General features: G+C 36.1%; 1 protein-coding gene across 1 annotated transcript; it reads left to right on the top strand.

Annotated features, from left to right (window-relative positions):
- The first annotated feature begins 14,119 nt into the window (after positions 1-14,119).
- LOC25480088 (uncharacterized) lies at positions 14,120-15,388 on the top strand. Its single transcript, XM_013587466.2, has one exon. The coding sequence runs from the start codon at positions 14,238-14,240 to the stop codon at positions 15,129-15,131; it is 894 nt and encodes a 297-aa protein (XP_013442920.1). The 5' UTR covers positions 14,120-14,237; the 3' UTR covers positions 15,132-15,388.
- The last annotated feature ends 420 nt before the right edge of the window (positions 15,389-15,808 follow it).

The raw sequence follows: 15,808 nt of genomic DNA on the forward strand, positions 1-15,808 counted from the left end.
AACTCGCCATGGCGAGTAAGCCCAGATAAAAGTTGATTTTTGAAAAGTTGTTATAAGATGTTTTGGGAATGGTTTAAGGTACCTAGATGATAATAAAGATGAATGGTGAAAGTTTTAGGTTAAAAAGATGAATAGGGAGCTTAGAATTGGAGTTTGAGTGAGAAAATGTCACTTTTTCCCGAGAGTACCTAATTTTCACTCGCCTCGAGTTCGCCTTGAACTCGCCATGGCGAGCTAGTGTTTTTGTGAACTCGCCATGGCGAGCAGATGTGCTCGCGAGGCGAGCTACTCAGTTCCTGAATGTTGAATTTCGTGCTTGAATGGTAGTACCTTAATGTTGTTGTGTTGAGCATAGTTTCATGTAATTATGCATTATTGTGGTTGTTTTGATTGCTGGATTGATGATTGCTGATGATGAATGAAATGTATGCAAAGTATCGAATCATACATGTTGTTTAAGTTGAGTCACATGGAGTTGCATTGCATGGTCAGTTGTATGTAGATATACACAAGTAGGTCCATTGCATATGCATAAAACAGCGGTGAGGGCTTCGGTCCTGGAGTACTAGTTGCTCAACAGCGGTGAGGGCTTCGGTCCTGATGAATGCTTTAACCATTCAAAAGCGGTGAGGGCCTCAGACCTGATTGGTACCACATGCATTATTGCATTTCATTTAAGAAGTCTAAGATGGTGTCTTAGCAGTGGTCATGTCATTTGCATGAGTCTTAGTGGTTATTCAGTTGTTATCTGATAAAATGGTTCTGGTGTTGAATATGTGATATATATATATATATATATATATATTATACTCATTGTGATTATGGTGTGTTGTTGATGTTGTTGTTGCTTGTGGCTTATACCTATATATGTCTACAAGATAATGTGTTGTTGCTTAGGGTGTTAGATTTAATTGATGATTTTTAATATCTATATTTATTGTTGTGAATCTCACCCCTTCTGCTTGAAAACGTTGCCCTTCCTATGGGTAACTTGCAGGTGATCCTGAGTAGTTGGTGGTGGCTCAAAGTCGTGTTTAGGGCTCTGATACGTGGGATGGGATTTATCTTTATTGTTATTGTTGCTTTTCCTTTCCATATATCAAATTTTGGAACTTGTGGTGCGGAGCCTTTTATTGTCTTTTGAACAATGTTGATGAATTATGCTAAGGCCTTTAATGCCGTAGGATGTTGTTGGATTGAAAACTATTCCGCTGCTATGTTTTCATATTTTATCAAGTGGATTGATTAAATAGTTCTATTTTCTATTTAAGAATTTTGAATTTGCAATGTAGCATGCCCGTTTGGTGAAATACTCTGATGTTTGTATGCTATTTAATTGCTTTTGGGTAACGGGGTGTTACAATTTGGTATCAGAGCAGGTTGGTCCGTCCGGCCAAGTAGTAGAGTCGTGTTGAGCCACCTAGGATAGAGTGTCAACTTTAATGTTGCTTTTTGTTGTTGTTCTGAGTTGTTGTTTGTCGTGTAGAATCTCGAGATGACTGGAAGTAGTGATGCTGCTCTTGTTGCTGCGCTTGAGGCTGTAGCTCAAGCTGTTCAACAGCAACCTAAGGTTGAGACGGGTGGTGATGGAACCAGGATGCTAGAGACTTTCCTGAGGAATCATCCACCGACTTTCAAGGGTAGGTATGATCCTGACGGTGCTCAGAAGTGGCTGAAGGAAATTGAAAGGATATTCAGGGTCATGCAATGTTCCGAGGTTCAAAAGGTGCGGTTTGGGACGCACATGCTAGCTGAAGAGGCCGATGATTGGTGGATTAGTTTGTTGCCTGTTCTGGAGCAGGATGATGCTGTGGTAACCTGGGCCGTGTTCAGGAAAGAGTTTCTGGGCAGGTATTTTCCAGAGGATGTCAGAGGTAAGAAGGAGATTGAATTTCTGGAGTTGAAACAGGGTGACATGTCTGTCACAGAGTATGCTGCTAAGTTTGTGGAGCTTGCCACATTCTACCCTCATTACAGTGCGGAGACAGCTGAGTTCTCCAAGTGTATCAAGTTTGAGAATGGATTGAGAGCCGACATCAAAAGAGCTATTGGGTATCAGCAGATCAGAGTCTTTTCTGAGTTGGTTAATAGGTGCAGAATCTATGAAGAAGACACCAAAGCTCATTATAAGATTATGAGTGAGAGGAGGGGTAAGGGACAGCAGAATCGTCCTAAGCCTTATAGTGCTCCTGCTGACAAAGGAAAGCAGAGGATGAATGATGATAGGAGACCCAATAGGAGAGATGCTCCTGTTGAGATTGTTTGCTACAAGTGTGGTGAGAAAGGCCACAAGAGTAATGTTTGTGGGAGAGATGATAGGAAGTGCTTCAGGTGTGGTCAGAAGGGTCACAGTTTAGCTGAATGCAAGCGTGGGGACATTGTCTGTTACAACTGCAACGGGGAAGGTCATATCAGCTCACAGTGTCCTGAGCCGAAGAAGACTAGAATTGGTGGAAAGGTGTTTGCTTTGACTGGTACGCAGACTCCTAATGAAGACCGACTTATCAGAGGTACTTGTTTCTTTGATAGTACTCCTTTAATTGCTATTATTGATACTGGTGCTACTCATTGTTTTATTGCTATTGAATGTGCATATAAGTTGGGTTTGGATGTGTCTGATATGAAAGGGGAAATGGTTGTTGAAACTCCAGCTAAGGGTTCAGTAACCACTTCTCTTGTTTGTCTGCGGTGTCCTATATCTATGTTTGGTAGAGATTTTGTGATTGATTTAGTTTGTCTACCGTTGACGGGTATGGATGTTATTTTTGGTATGAATTGGTTAGAGTATAATCGAGTTCATATCAACTGCTATAATAAGACGGTGCATTTCTCTTCTGCTGAAGAAGAAGGTGAGGTTGAGCTTCTGTCTACAAAACAGATGAAACAGTTTGAACGTGATGGTATTCTGATGTATTCTCTAATGGCACAATTGTCGTTAGAAAATCAAGCTGTGATTGGTGGGTTACCGGTAGTGAATGAATTTCCAGAAGTATTTCCTGATGAGATTCCTGATGTGCCACCAGAAAGGGAGGTTGAATTTTCAATTGATCTTGTTCCAGGAACTAAGCCGGTGTCGATGGCACCGTACCGTATGTCAGCTTCTGAGTTAGCTGAGTTGAAGAAACAGTTGGAGGACCTGTTAGATAAGAAGTTTGTAAGACCCAGTGTTTCACCTTGGGGAGCACCGGTGTTGTTGGTTAAGAAGAAGGATGGTAGTATGAGACTGTGTATAGATTACCGTCAGTTGAACAAAGTTACGATCAAGAACAGGTATCCGCTTCCTAGAATTGACGACTTGATGGATCAGTTGGTTGGTGCTAAGATATTTAGTAAGATTGATTTGAGATCTGGTTATCATCAGATAAAAGTGAAGGATGAGGATATGCAGAAGACGGCCTTTAGGACACGTTATGGTCATTACGAGTACAAAGTGATGCCTTTCGGTGTTACTAATGCGCCTGGTGTTTTTATGGAGTACATGAACCGAATTTTCCATGCTTTTCTGGATAAGTTTGTTGTGGTGTTTATTGATGATATCTTAATCTATTCCAAGAATGAGGAGGAGCATGCAGAGCATCTGAGAATTGTATTGCAAGTGTTGAAGGAAAAGAGGTTGTATGCTAAGTTATCAAAATGTGAGTTCTGGTTAAATGAAGTAAGTTTTCTGGGTCATATTATTTCTGGTGGTGGTATTGCAGTGGATCCTTCCAAGGTTGATGCGGTATCACAATGGGAGACTCCGAAGTCGGTAACTGAGATCAGAAGTTTTCTGGGTTTGGCTGGTTATTACCGCAGGTTCATAGAAGGGTTTTCGAAGTTGGCTCTTCCGTTGACACAGTTGACCTGTAAGGGTAAGTCTTTTGTGTGGGATGCTCAGTGTGAGAGTAGTTTCAATGAGTTGAAGCGAAGATTGACGACTGCTCCTGTTTTGATTTTGCCTAAACCAGAAGAACTGTTTGTGGTGTACTGTGATGCATCTAAGCTGGGCTTAGGTGGTGTTCTGATGCAAGATGGTAAGGTGGTAGCGTATGCTTCTAGGCAGTTACGTGTTCATGAGAAGAATTATCCTACACATGACCTGGAGTTAGCTGCGGTGGTTTTTGTTTTGAAAATTTGGAGGCATTATTTGTACGGTTCCAGATTTGAGGTGTTCAGTGATCATAAAAGTTTGAAGTATTTATTTGACCAGAAGGAACTGAACATGAGGCAGAGGAGGTGGTTAGAGTTACTGAAGGATTTTGATTTTGGCTTGAATTACCATCCTGGTAAGGCCAACGTGGTTGCTGATGCTTTGAGTAGGAAAACGTTGCACATGTCAGCTTTGATGGTGAAAGAGTTTGAGTTGTTAGAACAGTTCAGAGATATGAGTCTTGTCTGTGAATTGTCACCTCAGAGTATACAGTTGGGAATGTTGAAAATTGATAGTGATTTCTTGAACAGTATCCGAGGAGCTCAGAAAGAGGATTTGAAGTTTGTTGATTTGATGACTTCTGGTAATGACACTGAGGATAGTGATTTCAAAGTTGATGATCAGGGTGTGCTGAGATTCAGAGGTAGAGTTTGTATTCCTGACAATGACGAGTTGAAGAAGTTGATTCTTGAGGAGAGTCACAAGAGTAGGTTGAGTATTCACCCGGGGGCTACAAAAATGTACCATGATTTGAAGAAACTGTTTTGGTGGTCCGGTTTGAAAAGAGATATTGCTCAGTTTGTTTATGCCTGTTTGATTTGTCAGAAGTCCAAGGTTGAGCATCAGAAGCCTGCAGGGTTGTTGACACCGTTAGATGTACCGGAGTGGAAGTGGGACAGTATCTCTATGGATTTTGTAACGAGTTTACCGAACACTCCGAGAGGGCATGACGCTATTTGGGTAGTTGTCGACCGGTTGACGAAGTCGGCACATTTCATTCCTATTAATATCAGTTATCCGGTAGCGCAGTTGGCAGAGATTTATATTCACAGTGTGGTGAAACTTCATGGTGTTCCGTCTAGCATTGTGTCGGATAGAGATCCGAGGTTCACTTCTAGGTTCTGGAAAAGTTTACAGGACGCCTTGGGTTCGAAAATGAAGTTGAGTTCGGCTTATCATCCTCAGACAGATGGTCAGTCGGAGAGGACAATTCAATCATTGGAAGATTTGTTGAGAGTGTGTGTGCTTGAGCAAGGTGGAGCTTGGGACAGTCACTTGCCTTTGATTGAGTTTACTTATAACAACAGCTATCACTCGAGTATTGGTATGGCACCGTTCGAAGCCTTGTATGGTCGGAGGTGTAGGACTCCTTTATGCTGGTTTGAGTCGGGTGAAAGTGTTGTGTTGGGACCGGATTTGGTACATGAGACTACTGAGAAAGTCAGATTGATAAGAGAAAAGATGAAAGCTTCGCAGAGTCGACAGAAGAGTTACCATGACAAGCGAAGGAAGGATCTTGAGTTTCAGGAGGGTGATCATGTTTTTCTGAGGGTCACTCCTTTGACGGGTGTTGGACGTGCCTTGAAGTCGAGGAAGTTGACTCCTAAGTTTATTGGTCCGTATCAGATTTCAGAGAGAATTGGTACAGTGGCATATAGAGTTGGTTTGCCACCACATCTTTCGAACTTGCACGATGTGTTTCATGTTTCTCAGCTTCGGAAGTATGTTGCGGATCCTTCTCATGTGATTCCGAGGGATGATGATGTGCAGGTTAGGGACAACCTGACAGTTGAGACTATGCCATTGAGGATTGATGACAGAAAGGTGAAGTCCTTGAGAGGTAAAGAGATACCTCTTGTGAGAGTCGTTTGGGGTGGAGCGACTGATGAAAGTTTGACTTGGGAGCTGGAGAGTAAGATGCGGGAGTCGTATCCGGAGTTGTTTGCTTGAGGTAAGATTTCGAGGACGAAATTCTATAATTTGGGGAGAGTTGTAACGCCCTAGTTATTTATTTAATTAATTTTATACTATGTGGAGCATATATATATATTATTATATATGATGTTGGTGTTTTATGTGGAGTATATGCATGTATTTATATATATGTGATTTTTGGGTGATTTATATGGTGTATCATTTTATTATATGGTTTATTTAATAATAATTAGAATAAGTATGAAATATTAGTTATTTTGGAGTTAGGGGAGTTATTTAATATTTATTAAAATTAATGGGGAGTTAATGGAAATATTAGGGAGTTAAGTTAGAGGGAAGTTGGGAAATAGATGTCAGAAGCAGTTTACGTGAAACCAAGCCAAGGGAGAGAAAACCAGGAACAAGAGAGGAGAACCAAGAGTTGATCATTGCTGTGCATTTCTTCTTCAATTTCTAAGGTAAGGGTGAGGTTTACTTCAATAGTATAGATTTTAAAGTCTGATTTGAGTTTAACAGGTTTTTGGAGTGAAATTGAGGAATTGGGTTTTAATTGAATTTATGGTTTTTGGAGTAGATATTGCTGTTCTGAAGTTAGAATTTGGTTTTGGTTGCATAGAAACATTCATTTCTCATCTGTAAACTGATTTGGGGAGTGATTGGAAGGAAAATGGGATTTTTGGGAAAAACCAGTTTTCTGCCCGTACAGAAGTTCATCGCTCGCCTCGCGAGTAGCTGTGCTCGCCATGGCGAGTGAGCAACTTCATCGCTCGCCTCGCGAGCAGTCCAACTCGCCATGGCGAGTAAGCCCAGATAAAAGTTGATTTTTGAAAAGTTGTTATAAGATGTTTTGGGAATGGTTTAAGGTACCTAGATGATAATAAAGATGAATGGTGAAAGTTTTAGGTTAAAAAGATGAATAGGGAGCTTAGAATTGGAGTTTGAGTGAGAAAATGTCACTTTTTCCCGAGAGTACCTAATTTTCACTCGCCTCGAGTTCGCCTTGAACTCGCCATGGCGAGCTAGTGTTTTTGTGAACTCGCCATGGCGAGCAGATGTGCTCGCGAGGCGAGCTACTCAGTTCCTGAATGTTGAATTTCGTGCTTGAATGGTAGTACCTTAATGTTGTTGTGTTGAGCATAGTTTCATGTAATTATGCATTATTGTGGTTGTTTTGATTGCTGGATTGATGATTGCTGATGATGAATGAAATGTATGCAAAGTATCGAATCATACATGTTGTTTAAGTTGAGTCACATGGAGTTGCATTGCATGGTCAGTTGTATGTAGATATACACAAGTAGGTCCATTGCATATGCATAAAACAGCGGTGAGGGCTTCGGTCCTGGAGTACTAGTTGCTCAACAGCGGTGAGGGCTTCGGTCCTGATGAATGCTTTAACCATTCAAAAGCGGTGAGGGCCTCGGTCCTGATTGGTACCACATGCATTATTGCATTTCATTTAAGAAGTCTAAGATGGTGTCTTAGCAGTGGTCATGTCATTTGCATGAGTCTTAGTGGTTATTCAGTTGTTATCTGATAAAATGGTTCTGGTGTTGAATATGTGATATATATATATATATATATATATATATATATTATACTCATTGTGATTATGGTGTGTTGTTGATGTTGTTGTTGCTTGTGGCTTATACCTATATATGTCTACAAGATAATGTGTTGTTGCTTAGGGTGTTAGATTTAATTGATGATTTTTAATATCTATATTTATTGTTGTGAATCTCACCCCTTCTGCTTGAAAACGTTGCCCTTCCTATGGGTAACTTGCAGGTGATCCTGAGTAGTTGGTGGTGGCTCAAAGTCGTGTCTAGGGCTCTGATACGTGGGATGAGATTTATCTTTATTGTTATTGTTGCTTTTCCTTTCCATGTATCAAATTTTGGAACTTGTGGTGCGGAGCCTTTTATTGTCTTTTGAACAATGTTGATGAATTATGCTAAGGCCTTTAATGCCGTAGGATGTTGTTGGATTGAAAACTATTCCGCTGCTATGTTTTCATATTTTATCAAGTGGATTGATTAAATAGTTCTATTTTCTATTTAAGAATTTTGAATTTGCAATGTAGCATGCCCGTTTGGTGAAATACTCTGATGTTTGTATGCTATTTAATTGCTTTTGGGTAACGGGGTGTTACAGATGTGTTATCTAATGATGAGTTATTTAAAGATGTCTAATGTCGAGTCATTAAATAATGTGTATTAATAAGTATTGATGTGATATTCATGCATTCATTGTCGAATTTATTTGAAGATCACGTAGTATATTTAACGATGTAATAATCTATATATATATTTGAAGACTTAGTATATTTCATTTATTTTTTAGTCAAAGCACTGATTTCGTAACACAAGGGATTGAGGTTTTACCTTCCTAACTTTCCAGACTTGTTTTGGAATTCATAATCGAATTCAGTTTATTTTATTAAGACAATGTGATAATGTTTTGAACTTATTTTTCTGCTGCGAAATTTTAATTAATTTGAAGTGACTTTTGAACGAAGAGATGTGTGATACTCTGTGTGTTTAATTTTAATTTTAATTTTTTTAAAATACTTGTCGGGAATAAGGTGTCACACATCCAATGGATCAAAAACAGCCCAACAATTATACAAATGTCAAGATTGATCCAACATTTGCAATTGAGCCTCAAAAAACAATGATGACATAACCACTAAAATGCCTAAGCAATCATGTGTTTACTAGCCTTTACATGTCAGCTGCCAAAGGTCATGTTCGCTCAATCTCATCCCCGAAATACTCACATTAAATGAAGAGAGGGCAACATCCAATACACCTTCGATCCTTCAAAAAAAAAATCCAATACACCTTCGAGGGTAGCAAACAGTGACATCAATGACGAATAACCAACTTGAACGAGTGTAGGGGCATATTAAAGATTGGGTGTGTTTGTCAATAGTCTTCCCGTGAGCAACATCATTTTCGAAATAAAGATTATTTGCAAGCATTACAAAAGACACGGCTCCCTAGGGAACATCAAAATCTCTGCACGAGCATAAAACCATGTTAATGTAGCTAACTCTTTCCGATCGTTTAAGGACTATCATTTCCACACACGTATAATCCTCGGTGATTCTCAAGACCTCCAAAATTACAAGTGTTATACGAACATCTTGTTCGACACTGTTGTGCCCCTATGAGCATAACGTTTATGCTTGCATAAGCTATATCGCTCGAAGTCATCAATCTTATCCAAAAGCAACGACTTGGGGGCTACCTGAACTAAGGAGATGACAAAATCCCGTTTAAATTAAATGCACTATAAAATCAGGCCCAATATAGCATTGGGTCATCTGCTCATCTCACAGCCCCCACCTGCTAGGGAGGTGTTCGCATCAATAAGGGAAACTCATTCAAACTGAATGGCCATGTCACCCACGTTGCTCCTAAAATCTCGGTTGATGTTACGATCCATATGGATCTGTAACAGCCGATAGGCACGATGTGCCATTAATAACAGCTCATGCGCCTCTTCATTATATAATAGGACATTTCTCAGTCTCCAAAGGTACGATTCAATTCAATCCTAAACCCCCCATTTTCTGCTATTTACTGACTTGAGCGTCGGAGTGTCTACAGGTACACACACCCCTGTCATTCCAACACTCACAAAGATTCAAAACCGCTGCACCAGACGTCATTCGTCTGATCGGTGTATATCAGTTTTAGTCTTTGTGAAATCATTTCATATCGAAATTGGTCTATACAGTATTTATTTGAGTCCTTATTTGAGCGATTAAAATTAAATATTCTATATATTATAGGGATTAAATTAAATATGAATCAATTTTGCAATGACTAAAACAAAACAATAAGAAAAAATGGAAAAAATAGATATTTGCATTGATTAAAACAAATATTTTTTTCTAGGACTAAAACCAACATGCTTGATAGTTGCATGGATTATCTGTATTTTTAAACCTAACATTTTTTTGTTTATAATCATGTATCAGACTTGAGCGTCATAGTGTCTACAAGTACACACATCCATGTCGTTCCAAATATAACAATGATTTGAAACCGCCGCACCGGACGTCATTCGTCTAATCGGGGTATATCAATTTTACAAGCACACACATCCATGTCGTTCCAAATATAACAATGATTTAAAACCGCCGCACCGGACGTCATTCGTCTGATCGGGGTATATCAATTTTAGTCCTTGTGAAATCATTTCATATCGAAATTGGTCTCTACAATATTTATTTTAGTCCTTATTTGAGCGATTAAAGATAAATATGGATAAATTTTGCAATGACTAAAACAAAACGATAAGAAAAAAAATGGAAAAAATAGATATTTGCATGGATTGAAATAAATATTTTTTTCAAGGACTAAAAAAGGAAGAGTGCTTTTTTTTTTTTTTTTGGTAACAAAAGAGTGCTTTTTCAAATCACAACTCAATAATATTCATTCCTTAGAAAAAAAAAACTCAATAATATTCATTTCTATGTTTTATTTTTTAAAGGAAGAGAAATGCTTGTTACCACAAATTCTTAACAAAAACAGAATAACACACTCACCCATTTCATCTTGGTTTTCCTTAAAATTCATATTTTTTTCTAGGCCAAATACCTCACTGGATCCTTTAAGTTTCATGTTTGTTTCAGATAGATCCTTTAAGTTTCGAAGGTTTCAGATAGGTCCTTTAAGTTTGGAGTTTGTTTCGGATAAGTCCTTTAAATTTCTTAGATTTCATATATGTCCTTTAAGTTTCGAGTTTGTTTCAGATATAAATCCTTTCTATCAAATCAACTTTGGCTTATCAGATAGACTATTTCTTATAAAAACACTCATCCTTATAAAAACTATTTCTTAATGACTAATAATTGTACTCCCTCAAAAAAATAAAAGTTGTATTATAATTATTGTTGTTCTTCTGTGCATACTATATTATTCATATGTAAGCATTGGAACGTCATGCATTATTTTTTTAATTATAAGAACATCATGCAATAAACAAACTAGTATTAAAATAGTATTTGTTTTGGATACTCAACTATGTCTTTTTTTTAACAATATAAAAATAAGTCATTTGTTATGCACTACAAACGTAAATATATTTTTACACTATTTTCCACATGAAAAAATAATATATTTATTTCTCTCAGAAAATGGTCAAATTTTACTTTGTAGGTATTTTAAAATATAATATAAAATATATTTTAGATTCCATAAATTCTTTTGTTTATGATCATGGATCAGAGTTATTTTCACACTATGGTTGTTAAGAGAATTAAAAATTTCATTCATCAATTTTTAATTTTAAGTATAAAATGGATGAAAACAAGAAATTGGAGTGTAGAAGATTGAGGAGGATGCAGGGATGGATCCAGAAATATTGTTATGCTGAAATCATATACTAAAATAATTTACATAAAAAAAATCTACTAAGACATAAGCGATATTATTATCACTGAAAAAGCAAAGACTCTAAAAATTATGTCATTTTATATCCAAAAAATTGAATATACTTAAACATCTATGAAATATATTTCTCTATTGACTTCGTATTTTAAAACTATTGTTTATTTCATCATTTTGAGTATTGTACGTCAACAATCAATTATTCAATACTATTATCTTTCATACTGTTGCATATTAATTTCTTCAAAAAAAGAAATTATTTAGTAATATTTTGTGGGGGCAAAACTTATATTTAATGGTAAAAAAGGTAAATTACTTAACAAATTTATGTAAAATTAATAAAGCATGTGGAGTCAAGTGCCCCCAATTGGGTGAGCTTGTATCTGTGCCTCAGAGGATGGGATGCTTGGAGAAAGGGGGAAAAAGTAGTGAGTCTCACTTGCTGCTACTGTGGTGTATGAGTACAGACAGAGAAACATGAGTAGGAAAATAAGACAAAATTTGAATATTCTACATATTACAAGTACTAAATCAATTATGAATTAATTTTGTAACAACTAAAACAAAATGACAAGGAAAAAATAAAAAAGAAAGTTATTTGCAAGGATTAAATTAAATATTTTCTTTCAAGGACTAAAACCAACACGCTTGATAGTTATAGGGATCATTTGCAAATTTAAGCATAACTTTTTAGAGAGGTGTTCACACAATGGATGTTAGGATAATTAAAAATTGGAATAATAGAAAATGAAGGAAAATAAGGGATTGTAGGGTAGAAGAAACGTAATGGATCTCAACCATATTTAAGGAATTCATTTTGTGGATAAATATGTAGTTGGAAGGGATTCGTTACTAAATACAGTCGGTCAATTCTTTCTTTGGAAAAGAAATATAGTCAGTCTGATTTTTAAGAGAGATCGTAGCTTTTTATAGTAGAGAGATTGAATGTCTATAAGTAATGATTACACGGTTGTTCAAAAAATAAGTAATGATTATGGGTAATAAATAACTAAGAAAATAAGAAGTAAAATTTTTGAAAAAATATAATAAATTTTTTTTTTTATTTTTATTTTGTTTTTTGTAAATATTTTAAAATGACTAATACAAATGTTTATTTTGACGGAAAAAGAACATTTGTAGAGGTACCAATATAAAGAGTAGGCATAATCCATCATATCTTCGTTAATAGTACAATCATCTATTTTAAGAACTCTACCTTGTGTTGTTGCCAGCTCGAAAAAGAAGATAATATTCCATGCTTGAAGAGGCACCCCAAAACATGTCACCCAAGCACCCCTCTCATAATTCACAACCGTCTCCTTCGTCCAAGGTCTACACTCGTCCAAAAAATTACCAATCAAATCAGCCGCCGTATTAAAGCACTCTTCCGTATAAAAATATAAAACAGAGAAATGAATATTATTGAGTTGTCATTTGAAAAAGCACTCTTCCTTATAAAAACTAGTATTTCTTGTAACCAAAAAGTAAAAACAAGTATTTCTTAATGACTAATAATTGTATTATAATTAGTCATTAATTATTACATAATCGTTGTTCTTCTATGCATACTATATTATTCATATGTAAGCATGGGACGTCATGCATTAACTTTTTTAATTATAAGAACATCATGCAATTATGAAAACAAACTAGTATTAAGTCTTTTTTTTATAATATAAAAATAAGTCATTTGTTATGCACTACAAACGTAAATATATTTTCATTTATTTTACACATGAAAAAATAATACATTTTATTTCTCTCAGAAAATGCTACAGATTTGACCTTGTAGGTATTTTAAAATATAATATAACATATATTTTTGATTCCATAAATTCTTTTGTTTATGATCAAGGATCAGAGTTATTTTCACACTATTGTTGTTAAGAGAATTAAAAATTTCATTTATCAACTTTTTTATTTTAAGTATTAAAATGGATGAAAACAAGAAATTGGAGTGTAGGAAGATTGTGGAGAGTCTCAGTTGCTGCTGCTGTGATGTATGAGTACAAACACAGAAACATGAGTAGGAAAATAGGACAAAATTTGAATATTCTACATATTACAAAATACAAAAATCAAATATGAATTAATTTTGTAAAGACTAAAACAAATAGTTATTTGAAAGGATTAAACTAAATATTTTCTTTCAATGACTAAAACCAACACGCTTGATAGTTATAGGGACCATTTGCAAATTTAAACCTAACTGGGGTGTTCACACAATGGTTGTTAGGAGAAATAAAAGTTGGAATAATAGAAAATGAAGGAAAATAAGGGATTGGAGGGTAGAAGAAACCTAATGAATCTCAACCATATTTGAAGAATTCATTTTGTGGATAAATTTTTGGTTGGAAGGTATTCGTTACTAAATATAGTCGGTCAATTCTTACTTTGGAAAAAAAAAAATATAGTTAGTCTGATTTTCAACTTGGATCGTAATTGTAGCTTTTTATAGTAGAGAGATTGAATGTCTATAAGTAATGATTACACGGTTGTTCAAAAAGTTTATTTTGACGGAAAAAGAACATATGTAGAGGTACGAATATAGAGAGTAGGTAATGAGTATTATTAAGACTTTCTCATTTCAAAAGGTGGTCTTCCTTACAATCTCCCATCGACTCTTGCAAATGGTCCTCGCAAATATTACACGTGTTAATTTTTGTCCTTGAATTGTTTTCGTTTTGTTTTAGTCCTTGCAAATGTAAAACAAATCGAGAAAGACAAAAAAAAAAAAAAAAGGTATTTGCAAAGACTAAAATAAATATTTTCTTTTAAGGACTAAAACCAACACGCTTAATGGTTGCAGAGACCATTTGGAAATTTAAGGCTAACTTATTTGAGGAGGTGTTCACACTATATAAAATAATTGAAGCAATAGTGTTATAAAAGGGAAGCAAGAGTTTGTGATAAATTCCAACCACAAACCGATCAAGCCCATAAAAGCCAATTAATTTGCATTAATCTCCCCCTCCTTTGAAATTGTGAGAATGTCTAAAATCTTCAGGGAATACATTGGTGTGAAACCATTCTCAACAAATTTAAGGGATTTTCCAGTTGAAATAATCAAAACCAATATCTCAGAATTCCACTTCATTTTGGGATTTGCCACTGAGGAGTATGACGCTCAAAATAAAGGCACAGGAGTTTTCAAGGAAACTTGGAATACTAGAGCATTCGGTCCAGAAGCAGTGAGAAATTTGAAGGGAAATAATCCAAATGTGAAGGTGGTAATAAGCATTGGAGGTAATGACACCGTTAAAACTCCATTCAATCCTGTTGAGGAAACTATCTGGATTACGCGGGCTGTGTCTTCACTCAAAGTGATCATCCAAAAATACAAGGATCAAACCGGCAACATAATTGATGGCATTGACATTAATTATCTTAACGTCTTCCATACTACAAATGACACAGGTAAGCTTCGTTTTGCCAGGTGCATAGGGGAAGTTATAACTCAACTTAAGAATGATAATTATCTACGCATCAAGATCGTGTCCATTGCTCCATCCGAGACCAATGAAATCCACTACCGCAACTTGTTTTGGCAAAATGAGGCCAATATAAATTGGGTTAACTACCAGTTCTACAACCAATCTAAAGCTGTATCCACACTTGACGACTTTCTAAAACTCTATGACCAGGTATCAAGAAACTACAAACCTAGTATAGTCCTTCCAGGAGTTAGCACCGACAAGCTTCACATTGAGCCTGTAGACAAGATGCCAAGGGAGCACTTCATTGCTGGCTGCAGACATCTCCTCCAGATAGCATCACTCCCTGGTGTTTTTCTTTGGAACGCTGATGACTCTACAATTCCTCTACCCAATGAGAATAAACCTTTCGTTTTAGAGGATATTTTGCAAAGCCTCCTCATAGGTTAATTAATCTCGTCATTTGCATCTATAATTTTATGGGTCAAATTAGACTAGAATATCGAGCTAGATCATACATACGTTCCAAGCTCTATAAGCTTTAGTCTCTTATTATATTTTAAATAAGACCTATGTGTGCAATTTCATTTTCTACTTATTTCATGTGTGTTTATTTATGTATTATGTTGTGTGTGGAGAATAAATGACTTCTCTTGTATCATTATTATATGTGCTTTTAAGTAATAAACGTTACGTTCATATATTAAGATAAGATAAGATGCATTTATTTTTATTTTTATTTTCGAAAAACTCAAAAACATATCAAAAATATACTCTAGATATATGATTAAAGGAGAATGCTAACCATTGCCCATAGGGCATTGGATAAGGGGATAAAAATAGAAATATAGCATTGAAAATAGTGAAAAATGATAAATGTAACTTTTTAAAAGTCAAAATATTGTTGAAACCAATGCAAACATGCTACTTTTGGCTTCCTTAACCATTGCCCCTCCTTAAGGAGGGAGGTTTGGGAGTGAGGAGAATGAGAGAATTTAATTTGGCCCTTCTAGGTAAATGGTGTTGGAAGTTGTTAGGAGATAGAGAGGGCTTGCGGTATAGAGTGGTGGTTGCCCAGTATGGTGAAGAACATGAGAGGTTGTGCATGTGAGCACCAATAGTGGCGG

This window comes from Medicago truncatula, chromosome 2, assembly GCF_003473485.1.
Source record: "Medicago truncatula cultivar Jemalong A17 chromosome 2, MtrunA17r5.0-ANR, whole genome shotgun sequence".
Taxonomy (NCBI): Eukaryota; Viridiplantae; Streptophyta; class Magnoliopsida; order Fabales; family Fabaceae; genus Medicago; species Medicago truncatula.